This window comes from Falco naumanni, chromosome 1 (assembly GCF_017639655.2).
Source record: "Falco naumanni isolate bFalNau1 chromosome 1, bFalNau1.pat, whole genome shotgun sequence".
Taxonomy (NCBI): domain Eukaryota; kingdom Metazoa; phylum Chordata; class Aves; order Falconiformes; family Falconidae; genus Falco; species Falco naumanni.
This window is the reverse complement of record NC_054054.1, coordinates 120,654,525-120,673,078: the sequence shown is the minus strand read 5'-3', so window position 1 is coordinate 120,673,078 and position 18,554 is coordinate 120,654,525. Positions and strand designations below refer to the sequence as shown.

Sequence of the window (18,554 nt, the reverse complement as noted above, 5' to 3'; positions counted from 1 at the left end):
GCTTGCAGTTCAGACTGGAAAGCACATAAAACAGTTTGAGTGAAGTGATTGCAAATACTATACTACTTTGTCAGTTAAATCCATGTTCTGCATCAGTGGTTCAACGTCTACTTTTCAAGAGGATGTTTTAAGACCTCATGCACATTTTGAGCAATTAATTTTATAACAGCTTTGGGAAGATTCAGCAGTTCATTGTGCAGCTATAAGGGTTATTGGTAGAGTAATGCTGCTTGTTGTCTGGAAGACTTAATAGAAAAGCACCCTAAAGTTGTGATGATAATTATCAACTGAGATCAAACATTAGTATTAAAAATAAGGGCATGTTTTATGTAGCTATAACTTCCTTAAAAGAATTGAAACAGCCATAGTCTGAAGATGAATTTGGCAGTACTGGCTTAAAGTATTCCTTGCATTCCTGTTCCTTTGTATTTGCATATTCTTCAGTAAAATACAGTAATGTTGGTGCTTATTCTTCAGTTTATATGCCTAACTCTTCTAATAATACTTCATCTTATGTTCATTTTTTTTTTAATGGTAATTGCTCCATTTTAGGATGAGCTCTCTGATGTTAGCCAGGCAGGCTCAAAATCTACTACTCCAGCATCCACAGCTGCTTCAGATGTACCTGTGCTGCCTGCTGAAACTCCTCAAAAGGAAGATGCTGAAGGGCTTGCAAAGGACACAGATATGCCGAATGAGAAGCTGGACGTAAGCAAGAATATTGAAGTACAGGTAGCTCAAGAGACAAGAAACGTGTCCACTGGTGAGCTGCTTCAACTTTTTAGTGCGTGGTTACTATACACCTCATATTTAATCAGTTACCTTAATTGTTGTACCACAAATGAGGAATGTTTTTTTTTACTCAGTGTTTTTAGGATTACAGAACGTTGGTAAAAGATACAAGTCTGTTTATTGGTGGCTTGTGTCCTTATTGTTCTAGAATCAGAATTACTTATGACGTTTCCTTGTAAACAGCAGAAGTGGCACTGATCTAGACACAAGAAGTCATGGGAAGATAAGACATCTGCTTGGTTTTATTATGGAAGTAGTGGAAAATAATTACTGTTGGATGGCTTAAATTCATGGTTTAAAACTAGAAATTCCGGTGTCTGCACTAGAGGATCAAAATGAATAGGCCTTCTCATTTAATTATCTACGTGTAGTTGTTAGTAATCAATCACCAAAGTTGTTGTTAATTGGTCACCAACTTAGTAGACTTCTGTTCAAAGACTTACCAAGGTAATACCGTATGTCACAGTGATTTGTTTTTTTTATGGAGGTATACCATTGCTTTTTCCTAGGTGGAAATGAAAACGAAGAAAAATCTGAAGTTCAGGCAATCATTGAGTCAACTCCAGAGTTGGATATGGATAAAGACCTCAGTGGATATAAGGGTTCTAGGTGAGTTGTATTTTCTGAGTAGGAAAACCAATTTTAGAAGATACCAGACTTCAGTGTTGAACTCATGACTTGTTCAGAGATTTTACCAGACTGAGATCATGCATTATATGATGAGTCTTCTAATTCTGTGACCTTATTTTCCCAAATTCCTCAGGAGGTTTTAAGTGCAACAGCAGTTCTTCATTCCGTTGCTACACCTGGTGAATATTTAGGGTATTTCATATTACAGCAGACTTAAGAATGCTTAAATACTCTGTCCGTATTTCAACCAAAGGGTCTATACCAAAAGGGTTTTTTTCTCCCTGGATCAAGGTTTTGAGGTAGTAGCAGTTTCCTGGCTGGGCCTTTGTGTTTTCACCCATATCTTTAAAATCTGGATTTATGACTGACTTTGCAAATGTTCCAGCATTTATTTTTCCTGATTCTGGTGGTGGAATGACAGTGTTGGCAGAATGCTCTTGCCTGAGCCTGCTTCCTTGCAGGCTTTCACTCGTGAAGGGTAACATTTCTTTGAAAAGTTCTAAAGCCCCATAAAAAATAATAAAACAAGTGCTGTTTTGGTAGCAGCGTGGTGGTGGTGTGCCTGATCTTTTAGGCAAGCCCTGAACAGTTCAGGATTTAGCCACAAGTCCTTCAAATCTGTTATGTATCTGTGTGTTTCGTTCTTGTGAGGAGATGGCAAAATTTACCTAGTATAGTGAGTGTTAATGGCATAAAATCTTTGTGACAAAGGAGCCCCTTTTCTGGCCGGAGGAATATTTTGATCTCTATTCAGTACTCTTGTGTTCTCGTTACCTTAAATTACTTGAAGTTTGTCTGAGCTGTCTGTTGTTTAGGCATTTGCACTGACTAAGTCCTGACAGGGCTGAATTTCTGTATACCAAAACTTGATATGCTTTATTTTATTAAGATCTTGACCAGCTCAGTATCAGCAGCGACCTCAAGTTTGGGATTTTGATGCCAAAGTAGTATTTGAAAATAGAATCTAGGACTCTAAGCCAAATGAAGACTGCTGAGAATTTTACTTCTGGTTTTTTGGGGGGTAGCAAGTGAATTGCTGGTAAAAACACAGAGAAAACTTTTTTTGGTGTGGGATTTTTTTCTTTCTGCTTTTTTTATGGCTTGTTTTATTTCTTTGAATAGCACTCCCACCAAAGGCATAGAGAACAAAGCATTTGACCGTAATACAGAATCACTCTTTGAAGAGCTGTCATCTGCTGGTTCTGGCCTAATTGGAGATGTGGATGAAGGTGCAGATTTACTGGGTAAGAAAGGTTATTTAGACATGCTGTTTACAGGAATTTTTCTTGTTAGTGGAGTTCTTAATTATCCTTGCTGGGTTTACTCTTAGGGTTAATTTCCGTTAAAATCATTTGAGCGTCATCCTAAGGTGATCATTAGAATGCAAGAACCAGGAGAAAGTGTTGTTTGTTCTTTCAGTATAACGATATCAGCCTTAATCTTTTGGGGCACTTCTTACACTATTCTCTATTACAGTTTTCCCTGGATGTTCTTTGACAGAAGGATTTTTATCTTCAGCAAGGATTTTTATCTTCAACTAGTTGTAGGAAGTTTAATTCAGATTGTGCCCAATCTGTAATGGCCTGGCTTTATCACCTGTCTCTATGGAATTTAATTTGTAAGACAGAACTGCAGCAGAATGCGATGGTGGTAAATTGAGAATCAGATTGTTAATTGAAAGAGGAACCCATGTTCTCTCTGAACAGCTCGCTGTTACTGGTGTGCTGACTGAACAAAATGTAGATTTCGGGAGTATGAGCTGATCAGGAGAGAAAAAAAAAGTCATTAAAAGAAGGCTCTTTCTATAAACAACATAAGATATTTTTGGCCATATCAAGGTTCAGGCCTCATTTTGAAATAATGAAATCTGGTACTATGGAATGTATAAAATGCAGATTGCCACTCTTGTGTGTTTTAGAAATGGCTTGTATAAAGAAATCAGCAGTTTGCTTCTGTTGACTGATCCGGAAAAAAAATACAGATTGTTAGTAGTAGTATTTAGAACCATTGTGTGTACAGTCTGGATTTCTGGTTGTTCAGTGTTCCACCAGAAACTTACTTTCCATCAAGTAGGTGACATTTTTTCCAAGTATTACTTAAAAGGACTAATGGGCCTATCTCTGGTTTGACAGATGGTTTTTCTTGGTTGTCACTCTGCTGCTTTGAATCCTGAGCAGTGAGGACCACCACATCCTTGCTGGAACATACTTCAGCCAAAACTCCTGCCCTCTGTTGTCACAGAGACAACTAATGACACATTCTGCATGCAAAAATATAGATACTGGAGAAGTATTAACATAGAGCAACTTCTGTCCCTTAGCTACGTGATAAATTGTTTAAAGTCATCAAATTACCGTCAGGACTTCCTGATAATGGATGCTTTGTTTTCCATGGGCAAAAATAATATGCTTTTTAGTATAACGTATCAATCACTGACTTCATTACCGTTTTCTGTAAAACTACTGCTAGAAACACCGGTGTCTGCAAAATGAGCACATGGTTATAACTGCGTTTGTTATGCAGAATGTGTTGGCCTAAAAGTTTCACTCTGTAATCATCACTTCACTTTGAGCTCAACCATAGTACAAATTACTCCATGTTACTTAAGACACATCTGCGTCCAGGACCGTCGGTGTGTTTCAAGCATTGAGGTCTGTTCTTAAGTGAGCATTACATTTCAGTTTGAAGTTCTGTAAAAGTAGTTAATTGGGATTCTCTAATCTGTTTTCTCTTGGGCTGCATACCCAGGGGAATATTCTGGTGTGTATGCTTCTTTTTTAAAAAAAATTCTTTGAAATCTGTTGCTTCTACAGTTAGGTGTTCTTGGCTGCTGCTCTCATAAAGTACATTGTCTGCCTTTTTTCCCCGCTTCGTAACTTATTTTTTTTTGCCTTTGCACTCTGCCTTTGTAGTTTTTTTCTTGCGTTATAAAGGATCCTGAAACCTGTTCGAAGTGATCCTGTGAATACTGAAAATATTTAAAAAGCAATAGTCACTTGAATACAACCTCTTGATGACGGTAGTGTAGGGGATTTTTCCAGATCTTGATAAAGTAACAATAACGGATCTAAGTTCCTTCACTATTAAACAGCATTTACTTTTAATTCAGAACTCGGAAGTTCTCAAAGTGGGAACTTTGACTTGCATGTCTGGTTTTAGATACCTTTTTTTGTTGTTATCCAGGTATCTTTTACATCTTCTGTTGCCAAAGTTGCTTAGAAGATTGTGTTGATAAAATATTTTAAGAGGCCTCCACCATTAACATATGTTTTTCATTTGTTCTGTTAATCTTGAATTAGCATAAGTTCTGCCATTATCCATGTGGTAATTATTTTCCTGTACAAGATGTAAAATAACTTGCCTGAAAGTTGGGGTTTTTTTAAATCCTGCAAATCATATTACTATAGATACGCAAACAATAGGGTGAGAACTTAACTGCAGTAGTATTTAAATTTATGGAAATTATGTGAAGTTCACTTTTTTCCATAGTAGCATTAATTTGAAACTTCTAGTGAATGGCTTAGTAGTTCTTCCAAGTACTCTGCTTCTAAACTATTTCACAGAAAATGAGCTAGACTTTTAAAAAAGTTACTAATTTTTATAAGCGGTCCAACCAATAGAAACGGTTGTGACAAACTTAACTTTTTAAACATTAGTCTTTTGTATAAATCCTGCTACTAATCACATTGCATTCCACTTCAGATCTTTGGTGGTGGCTTTGTTTTAATTTGCTCTTACTTCATAAGTCTAAATCTATTGCTCTTCGCTCATTCTACACCTTACATGAAATGTTTCTTGTTCTTGTTTTTGCTCTACATGGAATGCATGGGCTTTAAAGACCATAATTTCTTTGGTAAGGTATCATTTGCTCTGGGGAAATCTGCAGGGCTTTTGCAATCTGAGCTTAATTCAGCATGTCTTGTATCTTTAACTGATATACTTTTCTATCTAACATGGTATAAAAGAGTAGAGCATTTTAAACTTACTGTGGACTAATACTTCTCCAGTAATGCTATGTCTGTGTTTTGACTTACTTAGTACTGTAACCTTTTCAAAACAGAGTAGGTGGAGGTAGCCACCAGCCTGTGGTTAGCCAGGGTTGCCTTTAGGCTTTAATTGAAGTCAAATTGGGAAGAAGGTGGAGGGGAAAGCTAAATGTAGAAGGTAGGTCAGTCCTGAAACTTCAGATAGCTCACAGTTTTTCTGACAAGTTTGTTATACTTGTAATTCAGCTGGTTTTAGACAATGGCAAAACATAAGTTTTGTAAAAACATCCATTTTATCTGCTAATTTCATGTGTTTGTTTCCTTTGGAAAGGAATGGGTCGTGAGGTTGAAAACCTTATTTTGGAAAACACTCAGCTGTTGGAGACAAAGTAAGTGAGAATGTGTATGTAAAATACACTGACCCTCTGTTATTTTGTTACATCTTCAATATCTTCATACACAGAAAGTTGAAATTATACAAATGTGCTTTCAGTTCTAAGAGTAGGGGTGGTACGTCTTTTGAATGTATAGGTATATTTGGCTAAATATATGGCTTAGTTGTATCCTCCTGGAAATTAAGGACCTGAGAAGCGAAAGCTGCTTTTATCCTTGTAAGGCTACAAGAAATGCAGTGCTGTGTCCTAATGAGATCAACTCCCTGTCTTCTCTGTTATGAACACAGCCGTAACAGCAGCAGCTAATCCACTGGGGCACTATTGAGGAGTTCAACCTCTAAGCAAACTGTTCTGATTTAACAGTACTTTTGCCTAGTACAGAGGTGTGAATGTGTTTGAGCATTTGAGATTTGGGGGGAGAGGGTGTGACCTGGTTTAGAAAGCTGTATCTTTTTACAGCAGCTCTGTGTAAGAAATTTGTAGGTCTTAGCTAAGCTATGAGATCACAGTCATCTTTGTAATGGTGTATTTTAAATGTTTGTGTAGAAATGCATTGAATGTAGTGAAGAATGATTTGATAGCAAAGGTGGATGAGTTGACCTGTGAGAAGGATGTACTACAAGGTGAATTAGAGGCTGTAAAACAAGCAAAACAGAAGCTTGAAGAGAAGAATAAGGAACTGGAAGAAGAGCTGAGAAAGTAAGTTCAATTTTGTGGTTGTGAAAGAGGAAAAAAGCCCAAACCACTGTGGTATCTAATGCAGCTGTGTTTTATTTTGTATGTAGAGCTCGTGCAGAAGCAGAGGAAGCAAGACAGAAAGCTAAAGAGGATGATGATGTAGGTGGATGTGTGTATGTGTATGTCTGTGTAATTCACAATGGGACGTTAGAAGTTCACGTGCGCTTAGTGAGTGCTACTAAACCTCACCGTTTAATAAGTAGTAGTAAACTTCCTCCGTGTGTAGAAAAGCTAGATAATCTAAAGAGCACAAGTAAACTTAAACTACCCATGTCTAGTTTTCTTTCTTTCCTCTCTGCCCATTGTGTGTCACATTTCTTTTGAAGAACTGTTTTTATTCAGATTATGCTACATACAAAGGATGGGAGGAGAGGAAGGTAAAATGAGTTTTACAAAGCCCCAAATTATTTCGAATCTGGAATTGTGCCCTAAACTGACTCTTATCGGAAGGCAGAGGCTGACTCTGCAAGGCCCTACTGTGCTCCTTTGTTCGTTCTATGTTTGCTTTTTTGTGTGTTCAGAGTGATGTCCCAACCGCTCAGCGGAAGCGTTTTACTCGTGTTGAAATGGCCCGTGTTCTGATGGAAAGAAATCAGTATAAAGAGAGGTTGATGGAGCTTCAGGAAGCTGTCCGATGGACTGAGATGATAAGGTAAAAGGCTCTTTTGAAATCTTTGATAGAGCTCCTTGGATTTTACATGCTTTTTTCATTTTTAGCTGCAGAGTGATCTGGTCGATTGGTTTTGAGGCCTTAATTGCCCTTCTGCTTGTCTCCTTACCTGCCCATGAATAACTTTTTAAAGTTACGGATTTATCTTGTTAAAGTGGGCTCTTAGTGAGACCCCGTTGAAGATGGTTACGTCATGTTACTTGTAGTAAGCATTCCTTGAAGAAACATGTATTTTGGAACAGTTACAAAACTTGGTAATTGTAAATAACATTAATTTGGTGGGCAGGAAAAATTACTCTGTGTGTGTGTGCACACATACCTTAAAGGTGTGGGCCCAGTTGTCACTGAGATGTCAAAACAGGAATAACGTACGGTCTTCAGATCGAGTGTAATCCATTTGTAAGGATTTGGGTTGTTCACAGATCTAAAACTGTGCAAGGTTTGTTGTGTGTCAGCAATCAAGATGTGGTGTAATTTGCATCCTGAATATTGAGCTGGCCGAAAGGTATGGTTTTGAAAACAAAAGTCGTCTGCCTCAGACCTCAGCCCAGCTCAGTCTTGTGACATCCCTCCAAGCTGTGGCCGTGACAGTGTCCAGAGGTCCCGGTGTCACTTGGTGCTGCCTGTTGGTCAGGTGTAATAATGCTGTTTAATTTTACCTATTGTCCTCAGTGTCTCTGTGGGCCTTTTTGACTCCTGAGTCTGTGAGAGGAAAAACACATATTCGCAAGCAGGCGTGGCTTGCTTTTCCATAGCTATTGTCTCCTGTAGAAATCCTCTCCTATCTGTAACGCCAGGAACAATCACTTTATCATTTACATACTGTGTTGAAGAATAAGAGATTTTAAAATAAAAAGCAACAGTTAAAATATTAAGAAATAGGAGGCAGAAGAATTTAGAATGGTTTGCTGCTTTCTTATAGATGTTTACATTGCAGTGTTACACAGATGTGTATCTTCTGTCTGGAAGGCACACACCACTTGTGTTTGTGATGCAAATAAATGTGGATGACGTTTATTATGTAACTTCAGCTCATCCAGGGAGAACTTCAATATTGTGCTCTGATCAGAAAAGAAGTGGCAATGTGAAGAAACAGGCTCTGATACTTTATCCTGTTTTTTTAAAATAAGAGTTACGCACTGTTCCATTCCTTTCCTTTTTTTAATTAATGCTTACTCAGTAAACTTGGAATTTATTTCTTGTAGAGCATCAAGAGAAAATCCAGCCATGCAAGAAAAGAAGAGATCAAGCATTTGGCAGTTGTAAGTACTGAAGCACAACTCACTGGCAAAAATAAATAAAAGACCCTAACCAATTAGCTGGCACATTTTTGTATGTTAGCTAATTATCTTTTGGCAGATGAAGATGTCTTAACTGTTCTCCTCTTGTTACCTAGCATGCCAGCTCGGTAAGACTGTTCTTGAAGACAAAATGTATCGTAAGCTGCATCACGTAATGAATGGCTGTGCACTTTGTGAAGTTAAATGCCAAAGTGCTGTAATTTTTTTTCTAGTTGAATATGCACCAGCCCTCTTGTTCTCAACATTTTTCTGGATTCTTTTTATGATGAAAAATAGAAACCTGAATAGCTTGTGTGGATTGCATTTATTTCAGCTTCCTTTTCCTCTGTGAAGTACGGTTTACTGATTGTTAAATTTTCCTTTCTAACTTCAGGCTCTTTAAAACAGTGTTATTCACAACATGAAATTTGTCAGATAATCCTTTTGATGTTGTGGTTTGCTGATAACTATTGTATCTTTTAGCCTAGAAAATGGTGGGGGTTTTAATGTGCTCTGTGCATGAACTAATAAGCTTCACAAAACTGTCTTCCAGGTGTGATGTTCACATTCTAATTTTGTTGGTTCCCTGTAGATCCTCATTCAGAGTGAAGATCCCATTAAATTTGATAAAACAAATGGGATGATAATAGTTTAAGGATTTTTCTCACTGACATGAGTTTCTGTACTTTTGAGAATGTTACTGAGTGTGTGGTGGCTGCAGTGATGTTGGGCTCCAGTTCCTTAGTCTAACTGGCTTGAGCAGGCTAGCGTATGCAGTGTTTTGCCTGCATAGTCACGTTTGGATGCATCTTACAAATTTTAACTCTTATCTTTTCTTTTTTTCTTCTTCTAGTTTTAGCAGGCTCTTCAGTTCATCTAGCAATACAGCTAAGAAACCAGAACCTCCTGTCAATGTTAAATATAATGCTCCGACCTCGCATATTACTCCATCAGTCAAGAAAAGAAGCAGCACCTTATCTCAATTACCAAGTGACAAATCTAAAGCCTTTGAATTCCTCAGTGAAGAGTAAGACATTTTGGTTTTATACTACTAGATATGTTCTATCGAGTATTTACCCTTGTCATCCTCAGAGATAAATAGCATGCTGCTAAGTGAAGTAGAGTGTTCTCAGGCAGTGAATGTTGATACATAAGTAGTCAACATAGCACAGGCTGAAATGCGCAGCGGTGGATGAGTACTTGGGGTATCTGGCAGTAGTATTCTATTTGGTAAATATCACTCCCTTACACGAAGGTGCAGTTAGGAGGCAGCACTTGGTACACTTGCATATGTAAGTGTTGTAGCTAAGCAATAACTGTACAGATATTTTAAGTTCAGTGGAAAATCAGAACAACAGGAGTCAGCCTAACAAGTGCCTGTAATTATTTATTTTTCTTTCCTGTGCTTCTTTTTGGCAGTGTATCCTTTTGGTTTACAACCTTTAAAGCTTCTAGTAGAGGTACATAACCCAAGTTAATTTCTTTTAAGGATACTGACAACAGCTTTCTGGTTTTGCCTGTCTTTCACAGGTCCATTAGAAATAGCCCTACAGCCCTGGTGTTCTATAAGTGATGTGTGGAAAAAATGGCAATCTCTTTGGTAACCCAGTGCTTCCACAGAGATCTTGTCTATCAAGTTTAATAGCAACTCCCATTACACAAAGAATTCTAAAGAGCATAATTAACAGATTCTTTAATGATTCTTACCTAGAACTGAAGCCAGTTTAGCCTCACGCAGAGAGCAGAAAAGAGAGCAGTATCGCCAAGTGAAAGCACATGTTCAGAAAGAGGATGGTAGAGTGCAAGCATTTGGCTGGAGTCTACCTCAGAAGTACAAACAGGTATTATGCCGATGTTTTCAAATGCAGTGGTGACAACTTCACATTTTGTGAAACTGGAACAGAGAATAGTTTCACAGCTTGTGTTTCAGTTATTCCAGCATCTTTTTTCTTTTGTTAAACTTTTGCACTGTGGTTTTCCTTAGACTCCTTCAACTGCAAAACTTGTAATAGTGTTTAACAAAGTCTAAACAACTGATTCCAAAGACTGTAAGCCACTTCTAAAGGGAAAAGTTTTTCTGTTTCTTTTGTTTGTGTTTTGGGGTTTTTTTTTTGCCTAGGTGGCAAATGGTGGTCAGAGTGACAATAAGATGAAGAACTTGCCTGTACCTGTTTACCTGAGACCTTTAGATGAGAAGGATACCTCTATGAAGGTAGGCTATTTACGGTGGTGATAGAGACTTGGACAGCCCATAGCTTGAATGTTTTGGTTTTAGACTCAAGTATTTTCTTTTTGAAATGAAGTAGTTTCTTTTTGAGTAGCATAGGTGAATTAGAATTTAATCTTCAGGAGAAACATACATGACCTTAATCATAGTGAATGCCTTTAAATAGACTGCACATAGATAATTTTGATATTACTTAGTATACTTAACAATGTGTGCCTTTTTTTTTAACGTTTAAGTGAAGTATTTATTTTTTCTTTCAAGCTGTGGTGTGCTGTAGGGGTAAACCTATCAGGAGGGAAAACACGAGATGGCGGGTCTGTGGTTGGTGCTAGTGTGTTCTACAACGATGTGACTGGTGTGGACGCAGATGGCAACAAGCAGCAAACAGGATCTCAAAGTAGCTTAGATAGACTAGATCAAGAGCTCAAGGTAAGGTCACTGTAAGGCGTGTTGAATACTTTATATGGTTTAAACATCTTTGCCGTCTGTCTCTAGGTTAAAATATTTTGTAATCAGGTTTATTGGTGACAAATAAGATTTTTCTGGGGTGTAGTCATCAACCCAAGATGTTTGGGTTATTGTATCCAACTACAAAAATACTGTGATCCTTTCCTGTGTGCCAGCTTGTTGGCGAAATCTGAGCACCAAATCAGTTTTACATCAAAATAATGCCATACTTATACCAGTGCTGCCTGCTTTAAAAAACTTGTGACAGAACTGTACATGTTAGGTCTTTTTTTTTTAACAAAAGGGCTTTTTTTATACATGGCTATGCCATTGCTTAAATGTGTTAGTCTTCATGTTTCCATGAAGAAGCAATGAATGTAATTCATATTAAGGGCATAAACCCAAAGGCTTAATTTTGAAGTGCTTTGGGATATCACATTAATCTGTGACAATGCTGAGTATGATAGCTGGCATATAATGTTTTTATATAGCTTTATACTTGTCTAACAATATAATTGTGCAGTATAATTATTTTCTACATTTTTTTACACAAGTACAAAATACAAGGGGGTTTTTATATTCCAAATACATAAGAGGACAAGTAACAACATGTAATTTTACAATGGCATTCGTAATATTTAACTTGTCACATATTCGTGTATATTTCTGTAGCTGATAATGTAAGAACATACCAGATCAAAGTAACAGTTCTATTCTTGTCCCCCTTCCTGTTCACTTCTGTTCTGACTTGTTTCTCCTTCAGGACCAGCAGAAGGAGCTCAAACATCAGGAAGAATTATCCAGTCTAGTTTGGATCTGTACTAGCACACATTCTGCCACGAAAGTTATCATTATTGATGCTAACCAACCAGGAAATATTCTGGACAGTTTCATTGTTTGCAATTCTCACGTGCTTTGTATTGCCAGTGTGCCAGGTAAAGACTTAGGACGTTTTAGGTCCTGCTTTTTTAACTGTATCTTATTCACATTTTCTTATGCCATGAAAAAGCGTTTAATTAGTGTGATGAAATGATACTGTAACACAGCAGTAAGGTTTAGTTGTAGGGAAACCTATTTGATTTCTACTCTGCTGTTCCACTCTTCAGTCAGCTCTTGACCTGAAGGTAGAACTCAAAGGTAGAGATGTCAGCAACTAAGACTAAGTCTTTTGTCTGCTGTGTTGTAAATTGTGCAATAATGCCAATGTTTTATGGAACTATGAACATCACAAAAGAAAAATATGTTGGCCTTTCAGACCTCTTCAACCTCTTGAAGGTTCCTATGGAGGGAATCCTTGTTGCATTGAGAGTGTATGTGGTTAGTGTACTGAGGGAAGTTTAATAGGAGGATATTATGTTTCTGGAGAAGAACTAATTTTGGATGTCTGGTTTCTTGGCTTACATTTAGAGAAGTCTGTAGCACTAGTTCCGGTGAAGTAGTTTTGTTTAATATGCTCAGAATACAGCTCTGTTCAGTGAAGTTTGAGATTTTGTTCCATTGAAACAATATATAAATTGTAAAATCAAAACAGCATATGAAACAATATATAAATTGTAAAATCAAAACAGCATAAAATATAGTAAAATACAATAAAAATTTAAAGACACTGAGAATAATATTTTAAGCCTTAAAAGTATGTGAGGGGGTTGTACAAAAGGAAAATAGCTTTTCTTCCAGAACAAAGGATCTATTGCAGTTAAATTATTCATAAAGATGTAGATAGATATCCCTACGTATACGCAGTATGAAATCTAATTGTAATGGAAAATTTATTTGAAATAGAAATAAAGTAGTTGGAAAACGCAGGTTGAAATACGACTTATGACATTCAGATGTGCAGTATGTGTCGATACTACTTTTACTTTCTGGCAGCGTCTTCAATGTCTGCTGATCACATTAAAATTAGGTTTGTAAGTAGGTACCTGCATGTTGAATCTCAGTTGCTGGAGACTTTGAAGCTTAGTTTATTATTAGATGGAAGGTGATTCGCTTTTATCCCTAGAAGAAACATGTAAGTTTAATCTCTTTCAGGGGCAAGGGAAACGGACTATCCCGCGGGAGAAGAAGGGTCTCAAGAAACAGATCCCAGTCAAGTGGACAAGTCATCTCTGTGTGGAAGTATGACGAGCAACAGCTCTGTGGAAACCGACAGCTTGCTGGGAGGCATCACAGTTGTTGGCTGCACTGCAGAGGGTATCACAGGAGCACCTGTAGCTCACGATGCAAACGGTGGCTCGCCGATGACAGAGAAACAGTCAGGTATGAAAAACTTATAAGTATGCCAGGGATGGCCGAACACCATTAGGTGCAACTGGAAAATGAATGGTGTAAGTATTTCATGTAGTATCGTGTCTGTAAGCGGTGATAACACAAAACAAGCACTCTGTGGGAAATGGCTTATGAGTCTGACATGCTTGCACTGTATAATTGTAACCAAAGTCTTTGTGGAGGTGACATTAAATTGGTATAGACAGTTGCTTCTTTCAAATACTTCTGCAGGAACTGTATTTTGTGCATGGTCTAAAGAAAGTTTTTAAGTTATTTGGTATTTGAAATCCAGATCTTACCAACAAATGACTAAAGAGAATGTAGATGTATGCCTTAAATCTGGTAAAGTCTTAATAGAGGTTTAAATGAAGCTGCTTATTTTATAGTAATTCTCAATATTTTCTGTCACGTGTCCTTCAGAGCTGTATGGTGATATGATTTTTAACGGGTATGTGGTTGTTGGACGTGTTCACTGCTATTCTGGTTAATTACGGAAAGGGCAGTCTGTGCCATCAGTCACTGGGTTGATCATTAAAGTGCGTTTGACACTTGTTGATGTAGTGCAACCTACTAAAGTTTGGGTGTTTCTGATCTGATTTTTCTCTTTTTTGGATGACATACAAAATCCGGATTGTGACTGGTTATTATAGCTATTCACTTAAGCTTTAAGTATCAAGTTCTAACTGTTCTAAATAATTGAGAATTCTCTTGCAGATGTTAAAATTTTTTCAATTTTTTTGTTCTGTAGATATTGCAACTGAAAATAATTCAGTAGATGAGAACATTCCGACAGCAGAGGAGGCAACAGAAGCAACAGAAGTCAATGCAGGGACAGGAGAAGACGCAGCTGATATTGCACAAACTGGAGTTTACACAGAACATGTCTTTACGGATCCTCTGGGAGTGCAGAATACAACAGAGGCATCTCCAGTGTACCAGCCTAGGTACGTAGTCTCAACCCTCATAACTTGTAAAATGTATTTAAAAAGAAAAACGTAATGCTTGCAGGGAGACAGCATGGGAATGACATGACAACTTTTTTTCATGTTAGGTATGTTGAGGTTGATATAGGTAGTCTGTGCTTTGCTTGCTTGGAAAGGTCACCTGTGTACAAAGTCTTCTGTCTGTGAACACATACCCCTTGAGTACAGACACCTCCAGAATGGAGTACTGAGTGTCTACCAGTTTGTCACTAGGTCTTCCCACAGACTTAACATGAATGGTGCTGATCTGGAGATGCCAGCTTAAATTTCCTGTTTTGATGTCAAAATAAGAAAGGAATGAGATTGCTTTCTTCCAGTCAACTGGCTGTTCAGATGTGTGCTTCTTTTCTCAGAGTAGTCAGTCTGTAAGTAGTTACAGGAGTGGAGAAGAAGCCTGAAAGTAATCAGTATTTCAGATCTTCAGGTTTCTTCGCTCTGCGCATACAGGCACAAAAGTATCATACAGGTTGTTTTTTAAGAAGTGTTTCTCTTAATATGTGCCTGTAATGTTGTGACACTTCACAGCCATTCCCCAGAGATACCAACAGTACTGATAGGCTTGAGTGCAACCTGTATTTCCTTGTATAAGTAAATGTACACTTAAAGAAGTTTATTGTTGTTGAGGTTTTCATGTACTTTCATGCACAGTTATTGGTTTCTGTTTAAATACCTTATGTACTTCAAAAGCCGGTGTAGAAACTAGCAGCAATTGAAGTAAATATGTGGGTTATAATCTGAGTAATGTATGCAGTTTATTCACTGTGTGTTAACTTGTTTTGGTTTGTGTTTTTTTTAGTACTGATTCAGAGTTATATAAAGATGTTGCAGTTTTGCCAAATGAGCAAGATCTAGTGAGAGAAGAAGCACAGAAAATGAGTAGCCTTTTACCCACAATGTGGCTTGGAGCACAGAATGGATGGTAAGAAAATGCTAATCTTTTTAAAATTTATTTTGGAGAATTATTTTAAACTTGCTTCTTGTGCCTACAGGCCTGGTAACTCTCGAGTCAAGATTAAGTGCAAGAAGACCTCAAGAGAGCCTAAATTTTGTACACTTGGCTGTATTTAGCCATTACAGAATTCAAATGAAGTACTGTAGGCTTATAGTAAGCTCTTTTTGGCGGATAACACTTATCTGCAGGAAAGTTTTGGTTGTCTGTCTTTTTTTGTAATCAAAGAAATTGTTATGGTCTGATAATTCCGTAACTTTTGATATTTTATTATTCTAGAAAAATATATTGCCTTTTTATTGCAGATATATCTACAAGGGAGTTAGTAATGTTTTAAGCCTCTGAAAAACCATTCTGCTGCTCATGTATCTTTCTTTCAGTCTATACATAGTTTTCAGTGGAAGATGAAAACTTATTTTCCCTTTGATTGTGGATTTCAGTTATAGGGGTTTAGCTTGTGGGGTATTTTTTCCTGTCTGGTAGACCTTTCCTAGTGCTTTTAATCCCTCCTAATTTGTCTTTGCAGCCTGTATGTTCATTCGTCAGTGGCCCAGTGGAGGAAATGTGTTCATGCCATTAAACTTAAAGATTCTATTCTCAGTATTGTGTAAGTCCTGAAAGAATGTAATGTAAACCATAATGCGTTTTTGTTAAAATACTTGCAAAGTAGTTTTGTATTTCCTCCTCAGCTGTTGGGAATGTCAGTTGCCATAAATGCATGCATGTTCTTTGAGGGGCAGTGGAAAGCGTTTGGGGAGTAAGGAAAACAGAAGGAATCTTGTATCTGTTGGAAATCCTATAGCCCAGATGATGAGCTGTAGCTGTATACTTGGTATTCTTGGTAGCTGTATGTGCAAAGCAGTTGTAGGTTGTGATTCCTCATGTTTTCTTCAGGCATTGTAGCTAGATACATTTCAAGCTTTCTGAACTGGATTTTGACGCCTTGTTACTGTCCGTTCTCTTGAGCTCTGTCGTAGCAATCAAAACACTAGAGCTAATGTGAATATAAAAAGTATGCTGAAATATAAAATGTTTGTCTTTAAACTTGCAGTTTGAGAGATGTAGTCTAACAGTGTATATTCTTGTGCCTCCTGGTTGTTTTTTTTTTTTCCCCAGACATGTAAAAGGAATAGTATTAGTTGCACTAGCTGATGGAACACTAGCAATATTTCACCGAGGAGTTGGTAAGCATTCTATTGGATCTTGAAACCAGTGCAGTTGTTACAGTATTTAGGAAAGAAATGTGCCATTTATAAATAACAATTTGAAAATGTATTCCCCAATGGCCTTTTTACAGGTTGTCTTTTTCTAGTGTTTCAGTTGCAGTTGCAAGTACCATTTTTGCGCTGTTCTAGTGCATTCCTGGAATTTTTCCTTCCTCTGAGGAGGAGGAGAATGGGCTATATCTGAGCTAAATAGTGAAAAGCCAATTGATAATCTGCTTTGATCGTCACCTCTTTTGCTTTTACATCATGCTCAATAGTCATGTCTTCTGTTTTGTTATTAGTGTTAATAATTGTCTGTGGACAAGTTCTTCAACGAGAATTTTGTAAGCCCAATGAGAATTTCTGCCCAAAACCACTCCTGAATGAGCTCCATTCTTTAGCCTCCAGAGTAAGGACGTGGAGGCGAAGGTCTTAACTATGAGTAACTGGAACTTATCTGTTGGCTTGTTTCCACAGGCTCTATTAATTTGGGGTTTTTTCCTTGTGGGGTTTAAAACCCTGTGCTCAGTATTTAGAAGACATAAAGGTTGTACAGCACTAATGCAAATATTGAGAAAGATGCATCTAGGGTGAAGTTATGTTTTTTGTGTTCATTTGACATTTTTTGTTGGTTTTTTTGTTGTTGTGTTAGACTCAAACCCCACTGGCTTACAGTCCCTAAGGGTCTTGAGTAAATGTCATTGATCTGTGGCTTAAATCAGTCTCAAGAAGAATTTCTACCTGGTGTTGAGTGACCAAATCTAGTATGCTTTTAGTAGATTTTGGGTGCCTGCCTTCAGATATTGCAGCAAATTTTAAAACAACTTGATGCCAACATTTCTGTGTTCGGTCAAGCAGCCAGTGCCTAGTGCTTTTTTTGTGGGTAATTGCTTCTAATGTATACTGATACCTGCTTAAGTCAAGCATTTAGCACTAGGTAACTTGTTTAAAAAAAATATTTTGATGTGTTTTCCACATGAATCACTGTACAGATTTATTTTATTGAAAACCAAGTAGCGTTTTGGATGTTGGTAGTTTGCATAGCTAGTTGTTGGTGTTTTTAAATGAAGAGCTTAGCCGTAAATAGGTATTGACTTATCCAGATTATTACAGTAATTCTGAAAAATCAGGCTAAGAGATTTGCTTGTACTTTAAAATTATTTTTAAACTCATAGGAGCCTACGTTCTGTTTTGTTTTTTCTTTTCTTTCTGTTTCTAAAGATGGTCAGTGGGATTTGACAAACTATCACCTCTTAGACCTGGGCCGGCCGCATCATTCGATAAGATGCATGACAGTAGTGCATGACAAAGTCTGGTGTGGCTACAGGAACAAAATCTATGTTGTTCAACCAAAGGCCATGAAAATAGAGGCAAGTTAAAATGGTGTTTAAAATAATCATGTTTGAATGCTATCTCATGCTACAGCTCAAACTTTAGAGTAACTGCAGAGAACAGTACAGAAACAAGCAACCAAAAGATTAGTCTTGGGAAATACTACTACATCTTTTTGAAGATGTTTTTCATTGTTTTGGAAGACTGTAAGCCATGATGAGACAGTTCTCATTTCTTGAAACCAATTTTTTGGTGGATTTAGTTCTCCACTTCTAGGTTGCCAGGAACTGGAAAGTGTCTTATGCAGAGCTCATGAAGGTAGCTCCCGCTTTACTCTCCAGAGCACATGCCTCATGTTCTCCATCCACCTGTAACCTCTGTAATCTGTCTTTGCATACTTCAGAGGTTTGTAAGGGTTAATCTTGAATGTACTCTTCCTCCAGTTACAGAAGTTTGTTTATATAAGGTGTGTGAGCTGGGGTTGCTACAGCATTGTGTGCGTACCCGACATCTCAAGTACAGAAAGTGGCTAAGGTTCCTGAAAGCCATTAGCTGTATTAATACTTCAGCTTCTGCTAATTGGCCTGAGATGAGCCAGACCTTTGGAGGGTGACTGCTCAGCTCTTCTGAAAATATCAAGCACCCAATTAAT

The 18,554-nt window shown here is 37.5% G+C and overlaps 1 protein-coding gene across 8 annotated transcripts in view; it reads left to right on the top strand.

Annotated features, from left to right (window-relative positions):
* SPAG9 (sperm associated antigen 9) overlaps nt 1-18,554 on the top strand; it is a 65,824-nt gene that overhangs the window by 36,103 nt on the left and 11,167 nt on the right. For 4 of the 8 annotated variants that reach the window (XM_040581835.1, XM_040581833.1, XM_040581837.1 and 1 more), the window contains 20 exons: nt 553-763; nt 1,302-1,401; nt 2,545-2,666; nt 5,261-5,275; nt 5,740-5,797; nt 6,350-6,502; nt 6,589-6,640; nt 7,063-7,193; nt 8,417-8,473; nt 9,345-9,518; nt 10,203-10,332; nt 10,611-10,703; nt 10,980-11,147; nt 11,929-12,100; nt 13,197-13,424; nt 14,182-14,377; nt 15,213-15,335; nt 15,892-15,972; nt 16,482-16,549; nt 17,792-17,940. In XM_040581835.1, coding sequence (XP_040437769.1) covers nt 553-763; nt 1,302-1,401; nt 2,545-2,666; nt 5,261-5,275; nt 5,740-5,797; nt 6,350-6,502; nt 6,589-6,640; nt 7,063-7,193; nt 8,417-8,473; nt 9,345-9,518; nt 10,203-10,332; nt 10,611-10,703; nt 10,980-11,147; nt 11,929-12,100; nt 13,197-13,424; nt 14,182-14,377; nt 15,213-15,335; nt 15,892-15,972; nt 16,482-16,549; nt 17,792-17,940 — 2,481 coding nt within the window. The remainder of the gene's footprint in view (nt 1-552; nt 764-1,301; nt 1,402-2,544; nt 2,667-5,260; nt 5,276-5,739; nt 5,798-6,349; nt 6,503-6,588; nt 6,641-7,062; nt 7,194-8,416; nt 8,474-9,344; nt 9,519-10,202; nt 10,333-10,610; nt 10,704-10,979; nt 11,148-11,928; nt 12,101-13,196; nt 13,425-14,181; nt 14,378-15,212; nt 15,336-15,891; nt 15,973-16,481; nt 16,550-17,791; nt 17,941-18,554) is intronic. The other 4 variants (XM_040581834.1, XM_040581836.1, XM_040581839.1 and 1 more) reach the window with 1 other exon arrangement.